Source organism: Bidens hawaiensis, unplaced genomic scaffold, assembly GCF_021521415.1.
Source record: "Bidens hawaiensis isolate Kalapana, Puna unplaced genomic scaffold, B.hawaiensis_p1.1 tig00033114_1, whole genome shotgun sequence".
Classification (NCBI taxonomy): Eukaryota; Viridiplantae; Streptophyta; class Magnoliopsida; order Asterales; family Asteraceae; genus Bidens; species Bidens hawaiensis.
Genome location: NW_027495654.1, coordinates 70,490 through 82,890, shown reverse-complemented (window position 1 = coordinate 82,890; position 12,401 = coordinate 70,490). Strand labels below are relative to the sequence as shown.

General features: G+C 33.8%; 1 protein-coding gene across 1 annotated transcript; it reads left to right on the top strand.

Annotated features, from left to right (window-relative positions):
- The first annotated feature begins 4,248 nt into the window (after positions 1–4,248).
- Positions 4,249–11,222, top strand: LOC143584400 (auxin response factor 2B-like). Its single transcript, XM_077066470.1, has 16 exons — positions 4,249–4,599; positions 4,849–5,189; positions 5,280–5,395; positions 5,570–5,665; positions 5,765–5,812; positions 5,899–6,054; positions 6,150–6,234; positions 6,438–6,528; positions 6,630–6,794; positions 7,315–7,434; positions 7,504–7,579; positions 8,113–8,284; positions 8,512–9,242; positions 9,388–9,578; positions 9,813–10,005; positions 10,875–11,222. Exons 2-15 carry the CDS (start codon positions 5,084–5,086, stop codon positions 10,003–10,005), a joined length of 2,346 nt encoding a protein of 781 aa, XP_076922585.1. The 5' UTR covers positions 4,249–4,599; positions 4,849–5,083; the 3' UTR covers positions 10,875–11,222.
- Positions 11,223–12,401: the final 1,179 nt, after the last annotated feature.

Genomic DNA, 12,401 nt, shown 5'->3' with positions numbered 1-12,401 from the left:
CGACGGGTTTGTTGGGTCACACATGGCGCTTGCGTAGAAGAAACGAGGTGACGGTGTTGTCGGAATTGATCACTTTAATGATTATTATGACCAGATCTGAAATGGTCTCGCCGGAATATGCAGGAATCTAAGGGGGTGTTTATTGTTGAAGCGGATATTAATGAAGAGAGAAAGAGAGACAAAAATGGTGGTGGCTTAGAGAGAGAAAGAAGAGAGAAAGGAGGAGAAGGTGTTATCAATTTGCAAGTACAGACGAAAAGACAAAACTACCCTCACATGCTCATCACGTGATGGGATTTAACAGAGTTTTTCTAACCCAGTTAGCGTAAAGGACATAACGTGTAGGAAAAAAATATTTAAAGGATACCGCCTGCAAAGAAACTAAGAAAAGGACACGAACCGTAATTTGGCTTTTTTTAAAGGACAAAATTTGTAATTCTGTCTTTAATTTAATTTGGTTTTTCTTTAATAAATAGGCTTCGTATCTTAAAAATAATGATTACATAATTTTTTTTCTCAACATCCTAACACACATTTTAATTAAACCGAATTGTTTTCAAAATAAAAAAATTTCTTGGTCTCGTAAATGACTTCTGCTTTATTTATTTATTATGTCGACATCCTAATACATTTTAATGAAAATCGAGTTGTTTTCGAAATAAATATTTTTAGGTTTTTTAATTTTAAATGATGTATTTTGTTTTTTCTGTTATGCAATGTTGTTTAAGAAACCAGTTAATATCAGTCTTATATTGATAGTTAGTTAGTTGTTTTATACAAGAATTGCATTAAAAAAATAACTAAAATGGAGAATGAGAGATGGAATATAAACCATAACTTAAGTGATGAAGCTGGTAAGTGAAAGAGTGGTGATGAGGCAACCAACCGTGAATGAGAGTCTCACCATAACACCTGCCACTACTTTTGGACCAAAGTTGAGCTGGGTGTTTTCACACTTGCTTGACCTTATATGCCGGGTATTTTGTTCATACAAATATTTTCCCATTATATTTCTGCTAAAATTACATAACATATTTTTTCAATCATAAATTATATTCTATATATCGGTTGTATGCATAGCTAATCCTTTAACCAATAAACAAGTCATGTAATTGCCATCACACTCACTTTTTATTCAGAATTTTGATTTTACCAATTAAGCCATTTATTTTCATCTATTCTTACCTTTCCAAATCTATTTACCATGGTAAAACTGTTTAGCCTAAAAGAGCCATATGTGAGCATCTACAATGTGGGGATCCTTGGCATGCCCGCCCTTGAGTGGCACATCATCAGCGCTAAGAGCCCTTTGTTGTACCGACATTTTTAAATTCTTCCAATTAGGTCTCTCTATGAGTATTTAGGCGATGTAGAATTAGTGTGTGTCGACATTCTTAAAAGAATTATGATAATTGTCTTTTTAATTGACTATTCATTTGGTTACCCAACCTTGATAACAAATACACAGCGTACATGTAATTAATATATTATTGAGTAAATTTAGCTAATATAACTAGTTATAATAAACAAAACCAGCTGGAGTGGATGTGATTGTATTTAATATGAATAAAAACAAAATAAATTAGTCAGAATTAGTTTTAATGTAAGTGAAAATAAATAATATTGTTTGTTAAAAAAAAGGTGGGTTAAGATGCCATGGGGTGAGGGGGAAGCAACAAGATGCTGGGTTGTCTTGATTGGATTAAATAAATTAAGAAATTAACTGCGTCGCTTAAAGGGGACATGCTTGTGGGCCAGCGGTCCCACTGCTCAGACTCAATAATAATATATTTACAAGAATTAATCGTGACGTGTAAAGTTTCTACTTGGTTTTAAGTATTTTCTTGAAATTTTAATTATCATGAAATTTATGAATTTAGATATTTTAATTTTACGGTAATAGTGGTATGTATGCAATTTATCATATATCAATCAGTTTTAGGTGTTATAAATAAAAAGAAATATATTAAAATTAGAAAGAATTAAATGTATTTGAAATCCTAACAACTAATGAGCAATCTTTTTAATAAACATGTAATTAGTTATATGCAAATTACACGACGGATGTTAGGCGAGATATTTGACACCGTTTTACAATCAAGTATAACACTGAGATTATGAATACCCATCCTATTTCTATCCATACTCATGATACCTTTAGCTTGCATTTTGTACCCCCCCCCCCCCCCTTGAGTATATTACCTTTAGTAGAGTTATTCGAATGGTTCGCTACATGCATATAGTTTTATCAACTTTCATGTTGATGGGATGATTAATAAATCTAAAAGTATGCGGTAAAGCTATTAACCATATCCGAACAAACTTAAGTCATGTGCTCCAAACACGGCTTATATAACTTGTATATTTAAACGAGTTTGACACGACACATACATACACATTTTGGTTTCCATACAAAAACGATGTTAGCCTAAAAAACGTAGGAACTAGTGAGGAGACTAATATTCATATGTGTGAGGTTGGGCAAGGGTTTTTGCATCCATTTACGAAAGTAAGTTTCTAGCGCTTCTAATAACACCTCAATTTTCGTAACAAAAAAACATTCCACACCTGACAGGTAACAACAATATACAAATATGATAACAATACATTATATACATGTAACAAAAAAACATTTGAGACTCAAATTAAAGAGAAAAAAATACCAATTACATGCATTTAAGAAAGAAAATGCTTAATTTCATAGTATAGCTCATTTTTGAAAATTAATAAAGTATTTAAAAGTTTTTTGATTTTTTATGATAAAACTAGTATCTAATGAAAAAAGACAACAAAAAGTGGCAATATCTCCCTTTTATCATTCCACAGCCTTAATGAATTTCCAATTATTAGTTACAAAAACCACATATTTAATCTTAACCACTAGATTGATTTGATGAATGATCTAGACTGTTTTCAACTTTTTATATGTATACTTTATTTGTTGTGTTTACGTGTGTGCTGTAAAACATGTTAACCCTAACGTGTTAATCACGTCAACTCAAATACGATATGCTTATTAGATAAGTTAGATACAACCCAAACCTGTTTATTTCCGTTTGGTGTGTTAAGTTCGTGTATACCTTACCACCCTCATTAATACACATATAAGACTTTTAAGCTTGTTTAACAACACACGGTATTGTCAATCCATGTACACCATTATCACATGCATGACGAATTATTACTATTTTTTTCAAATAACTCAATCTCTCAAAGGTTGGGCGTCACTAGTACTCTATATAGATTCATAGATCACAACACGTAGATTACTTCATTACACGCAAACTAGTAACACCCTAGGTCTTACTTTAACTAATTCATTACACGCATATATCAATTAATCAAGGTGTAAACACTAAACACACAAATAAACCAAATTAGGTATTTTCGTAATTATCACGTAACTCAATGGTTGTTACAAAATTTAAAAAGTAGATATTTGTGGACAAAGAAATACAAGGAATAATGGGACATCTTCCCTTGACCCAGCAAAAAGACGAATACAAGGAAACCTTGTTGAAATGATGATAATAACTACACTTCTTTCGGGAGATCGTCAGTTCGAATCCGAGTTAAAATAAAAGTTTTATCTTGTCTATGTTATGCTAGAAAGTTTCAACTTTCATGACGACGCAGCCGCTGTCAAGTAGCATAAAAACATATACAACAACAAACTATCACATCATCGACACATTACAATCCAAACTTTTCTCAAAAACCCAAATTTTTTCCATAACAATAAACCTCTACAAACCCCATTAAATACACGTAATATTAAGCGTGCATATAATATATATGTATATGTATATGTATATGTGTGTGTGTATGTGTGTACGGGGGAGGTTGCCACATCAGTGGGTTGCAAGTTTGGGGCAACAAACTGCCCAAGACATACTTGGCTCCACAACGGTAGGGTTTGTGATGTTGTTGTCTGCTGAAGTGCCACCGCATCCTAACCTTGGAAGCGGCACATGTTGTGGATGCTCTTAATCTTAAGAGAATGTTTCTCTTAGAACACGTGAAGGACCAGAAACCAGAGGTTATGCCATTTGAAAGAAACTCTATGAAGTTCTAAACCGGGTCACCAAGTCATACCCGTAAATTGTCGCCATTCTTAAAAAAAAAAGGAAAAAAGATAAAAAAGACTAATACGACACCGTTTTGGTTTAACCCGATAAAAACCCAAACCCGAATCCGGTTACCCGTAACAGCCGGTAGTGTCGTTAGAATTTGGACCACTTGTTGAAATCATCACTGCAAAGCAAGCAAACAAACAAACAACAGTTTTGACCTCCAACCATTCATTGAATATCTTTCTTTCTTTGCTCTCAGAATCTCCATAATAATAATTTAGAGAGAGAAAATATATTATATAAAAAAAAATCCTGTTCATAGCTGATGTTAACCTTTCGAGGCCTCTTCGCTGTTGAATTTGCTCGTTTGATGCAAGTTCATACATAATTTCGACTGAATTCGTGTTGATCTGTGGCTATTTTTGCTCGAATTTAGGTTTTTAGCGATATAATCGTGTTTATTGTCGGTATAGATGCTTTTGAAGCTGATTCGTGTTGAATTCGTTCGATTAATGCAAGTTTGAAGGTGATTTGGAGTTAATTTCTGTTGATCTGTGGTTGTTTAAGCTCGAATTTAGGTTTTCAGTGAGAGAATTGTGTTTATTGTTGAAATAATATATAAATAATCGAAGTTTTATATAATTTACTATAAAACGATTACAATAAAGTGGCAGGCAAACGGGCAACAAGCTGCGCAGCAACCCCCTTTTGAACAGCAAAGCCAATCCTGCTAAAAACGAAGCTTTGAGACCTAGAAGCTGAAATTGATGTTCAGGAAGCTGATTCGTGTTGAGTTCGTTCGATTAGTGGAAGTTTAAAGGTGATTTGGAGTTAATATCTGTTGATCTGTGGTTATTTAAGCTCGAATTTGTTGATATTGATGTTCCGTTAGCTTCTCGGTGTTGAATTCGTTGCGTTTGAAGTGAAATTGAGTTGATCTGTTGTGATTGAAGGTCGAATTCTAGGGTTTTGATAAGAGATCTGTGTTGAGAGTCGTTTAACGTGGTGAAATGACGTCTTCAGAGGTTAATACGTTTTCTCTCGCTGGTTTTAGCGACAAAAACGACGTCGTAGGTGATTCGAGAACTGCTCCGGCGGCTTCCGGTGTCGGTAAAGGTAGTTGCCGGAGTTTTTTAATTGATAGGTTAGGTTTTTGTTTAATTAATGAGTAATTAATTGTTTTCTGGTACTGTTTTTGGTTGTTAGGTGATGCTGATGTGGCTATTTACAAGGAGTTATGGCTTGCGTGTGCCGGTCCGCTCGTTAACGTGCCTCAAGAGAGGGAGCTTGTGTTTTACTTTCCTCAAGGTCACATAGAACAGGTTCGGTTTTATTCGACTTATGTGTGTGTTTAGCCAGACGTAATTATTGTTTTTATAAATTTAAAACGTTGATAACTTTTTAAAAAATTATTATATAAAAGTCTATATCTAAAGTGGAGTTTCGAAATAGTTAGTGTTGAAATTTTGAGTTAATATGGATTATATTGTTTATAGGTTGAGGCGTCAACAAATCAGGCAGCGGAACAACAGATGCCGATGTATAACCTTCCATCGAAGATCCTTTGTCGTGTTATAAACGTGCATTTGAGGGTAAAGTCATTTAATATTGTTGAATTTGATGTTTGTGGTAGGTAAGCTAATTGTTGCTCTTTGTAGTAATATTTATGGTGTTGATTGTTGCATCTGTAGGCTGAATTAGAGTCGGATGAGGTGTTCGCCCAAATTACTTTGATGCCGGTGAGTTTAGGTTTTGTATGATAAACCTATTTGGTTAGTTACCATTAATTAATAATTTATCTTGCAATGATTTTTTTTAACAACAGCTAGATGAAAGTACTGCTAAGAAGGAATCACCACCAACTCCCCAACCTAGGTTTCATGTGCACTCGTTTTGCAAGACTTTGACTGCTTCTGATACAAGTACTCATGGTGGTTTTTCGGTTTTGAGACGCCATGCTGATGAATGTCTTCCACCATTGGTTAGTACATTAACTGAGCCTGTAAATATTAACAATATTCTGGTTTAATTCACTTGTGTTATAATAGCTTAATTGGTCGTTTGGTTTTGTTATAGGACATGTCAAAGCAGCCTCCAACACAGGAGCTAGAAGCCAAGGATTTGCATGGAAATGAATGGCGTTTTAGGCACATATTTCGAGGTAATTGGCAGCTTCTTGCAAAGTTTGAATCTGTATAATTTGACTTATTTAGTTCTTGTGGCCATTGCCAAAATCAAGGACCTAATTTAAGCTTAATCATGAACATTTTACGTGATCAAGAATGTTTAAAAGTCATATCTTGTAAATTTCTGTTAGTTTATCCAATTCATGTAAGTATGTAACTCATACTTTGTGGATATTAGGTCAACCAAGAAGGCATCTGCTTCAAAGTGGATGGAGTGTGTTTGTTAGTTCTAAAAGACTTGTTGCTGGTGACACCTTTATATTCTTAAGGTAATAATAGATATCAAACACGGACCACATCCTTTTTTCCTTTTCATTTTTGTAATATTATATTCTTTTCTGAATACTTGACAAGTAACCATTATATACAGAGGTGAAAATGGAGAGCTTCGTGTTGGAGTAAGACGTGCGATGAGACAACAAACAAACATGCCATCATCTGTTATATCCAGTCATAGCATGCACCTTGGTGTCCTTGCAACAGCATGGCATGCCATCCAAACAGGAACAATATTTACAGTCTATTACAAGCCTAGGTATGCGATCAATACAGTTATTAATAAGTAATTAGTGTGTTAAATGTGTTGGATTCTGTTGACCATCAACACCTTTTTTTGTCAACTGTAGTGAGTATTTAATGTGTTAAGTATGGATGGAAGTAACTATTACAATAATAATCCAAATCTTTGAATAACATGATTTAAGAACCTCTATTCATTGCAAATTGACTTTCTTAAGTTTCAATCTGTTTAACGTGCTCCCTTTATTGCTAATTTTTTTAACTCCTTTTGAGCTAAAACCAACCCCAAATCTACCCATTCATAAGTAAATGGGTAAAGTTTCACATCTAATCTTAATGCAACATTTATTACTATTTATTTTCTAAAAAGTCAATTGCCTGCAAATTTTGCTAATCTTTTCGGGATGGAGGTTTTCCTTTCTAAGTTCATTTATTGGCAAATCAGGGTAATTTAAGCAACTATTATGTATGTTTTTTCTCATCAATATTGTTCCAATTTTTACACCATTTTTTTTGTAAAATGTAAATTGCTTCAGAACAAGCCCTGCAGAGTTCATTGTTCCATACGATCAGTACATGGAGTCTACCAAAACCAACTATTCCATAGGTATGAGATTCAAAATGAGATTTGAAGGTGAAGAAGCTCCAGAACAAAGGTATAACTTTTAAACTTTGCTCTTATCTTTCCAAAAATTGTTTTGATGATAATTTGTTTGCTCATTTAGATTTACTGGAGCCGTTGTTGGAATTGAAGAGACTGATCCAAAGAGGTGGCCCGAATCTAAGTGGGGATGCTTGAAGGTATTATTATTTTTATTTGTTCATGTTTTTCACTTAGGGTGGTATGTCATTAGGGGTGTAACCTAGCTGAGCCTGAGCTCAACTAGGCTCAAGTTCGACTCGTTTAACTTTACTAGAGCTCAAGCTTGGTTCGTTTTGAGCTGTATTTTTAAAGCTTGAGCTCTGCTCCTGACTAGTATTTCAAGCTCAAGCTCGGATTGGCTTGTTTATTATTATTTAATGAATTTATATACATTTATAATTAATTTTTATCATAATTTTCTACATAATGATACTTTTTCTATAAATATATTTAATATATTAAATATAAACTATACAAATAATAGGCTTGTTTAGATTCGCGTGTCAGCTTGAGCTTAATAAGTGAAACTCAGGCTCAAGCTTGTTTATTAAACAAGCTTATCTTTAGGCTTGAATTAGTTTAAGCTTGGCTCGACTCGAGCTTTTAGCGAGCTGATCTCGAGTAGATCACTCATTTGCATCTCCATATGTCATGCAATCATACTTATATATAATTATTATTCCTTTTATAGGTAAAATGGGATGAACCATCGACTATTCCTCGTCCCGAGAGAGTGTCACCGTGGCAAATAGAGCCCGCCCTCTGCCCGCCTACCGTGAATCCACTTCCTGTACATAAACAAAAAAGATCGAGACCAAGCATGTTGCCTTCAGCCCCTGATTCCTCTGTTCTTACAAGAGAAGGTATCCACTTTGACCCTTTTACTTATGATAGGGTTCACCTTATTTATATTAATCTCTAAAGGGTATACATTAGGAGGGCATATGGGTCGGTTTTAGGCTAAAAGGGAACCAAAAACCGGAAATTTGGTTTCTGTTTTTGCGGTTTACACAATCGGTTTGGTTAGGTTCGGTTTTATTTTTTTTATTAAACTCAAAATTTATTTCTTAATAAGGTTTTCTGATATTAGGTCCATTGAGGGCGGTTACAACAGACCCTTCACCCGCAAATGCAATTTCAAGGGTGTTACAAGGACAAGACTCATCAACATCAAGAGTCCTTTTTGCAGAGAGTAATGAATCAGATTCATGTGCCAGGCCCAGCCAATGGCCACCTTCATTAATAATAGATGAAAATGACAAAATTGACCCTGTAACCGTCTCCCAGCGTTACTCGGGAATGGATAAAGTTTCCTTTGGTAGGCCCACAGAGTCCTATTTCACAGACCTATTATCTGGCTTTGGATCCTCTAATGGTCAAAGTCAACCCGAAGGAAAATTCAACCTGTTAAACCGGTGGTCAACCCCGCCCTCCAATCTCTCCCTCAACTTAATGGGCCCCACCATGAAAGGTGCTTATGGTGAGCAGCCACATGAAAAATGGCTAATGCCGCCACCACTTACTTCATATTTACAAATTACGAAATCACCCCTGGCTCAGCAAAGTGAGGTTAGAAAACCGGAAGATGGAAACTGCAAAATATTTGGTGTACCCTTTGGTAATAAGGTTGCTTCGGAGGCACATCAAACGGTGAAATTACAACAATTCCCCTCATTTGAATCTGGGCTGATGTCGGAACAGTCAACAGGTCTTAAAGTTATTGGTAATCCGCCTGCTGGCAAAGAGATAGAAGAGCAATATCAAAATTCTCAGTCACAACCGAAAGTCCACCTAGGAGTTTCACCTAGGAGCTGTACAAAGGTATTGGTTGTACTATATGCTGAGGTGGCAACTTTAATTGCTTTTTTAATGGGAATATATTTTATTTACAAATAGAAAATAGAATCTGCCAGCACCACATCCGATAAAATCAGTTAAAACTTAAAAATTTTCTATTTTGTTTCAGGTTCATAAGCAGGGGATTGCCCTTGGAAGGTCACTGGATCTTACTAAATTCAACAACTATGATGAATTGATTGCTGAATTAGACGAGCTATTTGATTTTAATGGAGAATTACGAGCCCGCAACAAGACTTGGTTGGTTGTGTACACGGATGACGAGGGTGACATGATGCTTGTTGGAGATGATCCATGGCAGTAAGAACTTATATCACAAACTATTGATATTTGTTATCTATTTTGGATCTCTAGTTTAAAACATAAACCTCTAGAAATGTTTAGATGGATAAATATGAAATCGTCAGAAAAAGAAAATAGATTATTATCATAATACTAATACTGATAATAATCATTATTATAATAATGTAAATTTTTGTAATTATATTTGACATCACTCATGCCCTTTCCATGTATAATCTTCTTGTTTATTAGGGAATTTTGCGGAATGGTGCGTAAGATTTTTATATATACAAGAGAGGAGGTTCAGAGGATGAATCTCAGGGCTTTAAATTCAAGACACGAGGACAATTCATCGGTTGCAGAAGGAGTAGATGGGAGGGACACCAGGGCTATCCATCATCTTCTAGTCCTGAACACGCGTAGGATTTTAATAACTATTATCTAGGTAATCATTTCCATTCTTTCTATGATATCTTGCAAGTATACACAAAGCCAGTATTAAGTTGATAAATGATAACTATAAGAACTGCATAAACACTTGTACAATAGTCAATACATAAGGCGCTTATGTAATCACATAGCTGCCTCTCTTTTCCTCTCATCCATGATATATGGTCAGCACTAAGTACAAGTGCTTATGCGGTTCTCTAATTATATATATATATATATATATATATATATATATATATATATATTTAAATTTGGTTTTCTTTAAAAAAAATTCTGAAAACATAAGGTTTCTTTTTTAGAAAATTACAAAGTTAGTCTTTATCAAAATATTTGAAAGCTTTGGGGTTTTATGAGAAAAAACCAACAGTTTATTAATGATAGAAATTCGACCAAACTTGGTTAGATGGTTCCCTACTTAAAATTATATATATTTTAAGGTTTTGTCTTTGAATTTCTGATAATTTAAAGTACTTTTTAAACTTCTGATATTTCAAGGATTCAAAGTTGGTTTTTATCAATAAAGTTGAAAGCTTTGGGTTTTTATGAGGATAAAAAATGGTTTAATATAACAGAAATTCGACCAACTTTGATTAACCGTTCTCTACTTAAAATTATATATATTAAGGGTTGTTATTATCTGAATTTTTTTTCAATGTTTAAGGTTTTTTTTTCTTTTATTTTATTTTTCTGAAATTACAGGGTTTTTTTTTTTCTTTTTGTAAAATTACAGAGTAGATTTTTATCAAAATATTTGAAAGCTTTGGTTTTCTTTTTGTGAGAAAATAAAACGGTTTAGTATGATAGAAGTTGTAGACCAAATTTGGTTAACTTGGATAATTAACATGAAAAGTATGCGTTTTGCAGGTATATGTTTGTAGGGGGAGGTACGGTTGGTATACATAGGTTATGGCAGTTAAGCAGAGTCGAAATAATTACTTAAAACCGCGTCAAGATGCCCGATGAGCAAGAAGATCTTCTCTCAAATGGAGGCAAGTCTTTGATGACGGTATGTTATTTTGAGTTTTGGACACTTATATTGGTGCACCACTCGTTAACAATATTATTGGTATGTTTATATCTATATATATAAGTATGGTTGTATATAGGCGATATTGGGAGCATGCATTATGTACAAAGGTGTTTTGCTAGGTAACCTTTTGAATGTATGGAGAAATTATTGACTCTTAATGGAGACATAAGTTTAGTTTTCTAGCCTTAACTCTTTGTTTAATTTTCTTTATACACTTCACACTGCGGTTTAACCTGTTTACCTCAACCCCCCCCCCCTCCCTCCCCTCATCGATCGGTGAATATTTGATTCTTCAAAAAGACTCCATATAATGAAAGGAAACTTTCATTTCATTGATTTTATCATATAATCACACATGGAAAGCAATTCAAAGCACATCTCTAATCATAGCTAGTATTGTACACGAGCCAAGTCTGAAAACGTCCAACTCGAGTTTGGTTTGTTTAGTTTACTCGTGCTTGGCTTATTTCGAGCTCTATTTCTAAAGTTTGAGCTCGTCTTGTGAGAGTAATTTTACTTGTTTGCTCAGGGTTGTTTCGTTTATTATTTTATTTGTCAATTTACTTATATAGTTTTTATGTATATATAATTCTAATTATATAAAACATGCTACATGTTAAGTAGTTACCTTTGTTATTACTCTATATTTTAATAACTATTATATAAATACATACTAAATGAAAAGTTGTATAAATGAAAGCTCATTTATACTTGAGCTCGGTAAGTGAAACCTACTAAATTAAAAATAGTAACTGTTATTTGGATCATTGACTTACATTCCATCATTTTTAATGCAAGCAGAATGTTACTGACCCTTAATGAAAATTCAAGTTTAGCTTCGTAGCCTTAACTCTTTTTGTTTAACTTTAAACACTTGATTTTAGCGTTGTTTACGTTATGAAAAGTTTAATTAGCCTTAGCTCATTTAGTTCATATGAACGATCAAGTTTGTTGATCAAAGTTCAGGTTTTCTCGATTTAAGTTTACGTTTTCCACCACCGAAGTTCAAGTTTTCATCTATGATATATACACACTCTCCTCCAATAAAGTTCCAAGTTTTCTTCCCTTCTAAGTTCTAACGAAAATTCTTTATGGTCCCAAATACGTTTTTCCTAAAAAGTATCTCAATTTTTTACGTTAACGGTCCCAAGGCGAAAACCAGAACCTGAAACTAAATTTCACATTTTCTTCCACTAAAGCTAATGTTTTCCACAATTAAAAGTTGACATTTTTCTTTCACTTCACAAATTTCTTTAAAAGAATCTAACTCATCTTTTCCAACATTAAAGTTCCCATTTTTCTTCATGAGAGTTCATACGTTTCTCCATCTAAACAATTAAAGTCCCCATCTAAACAAACAT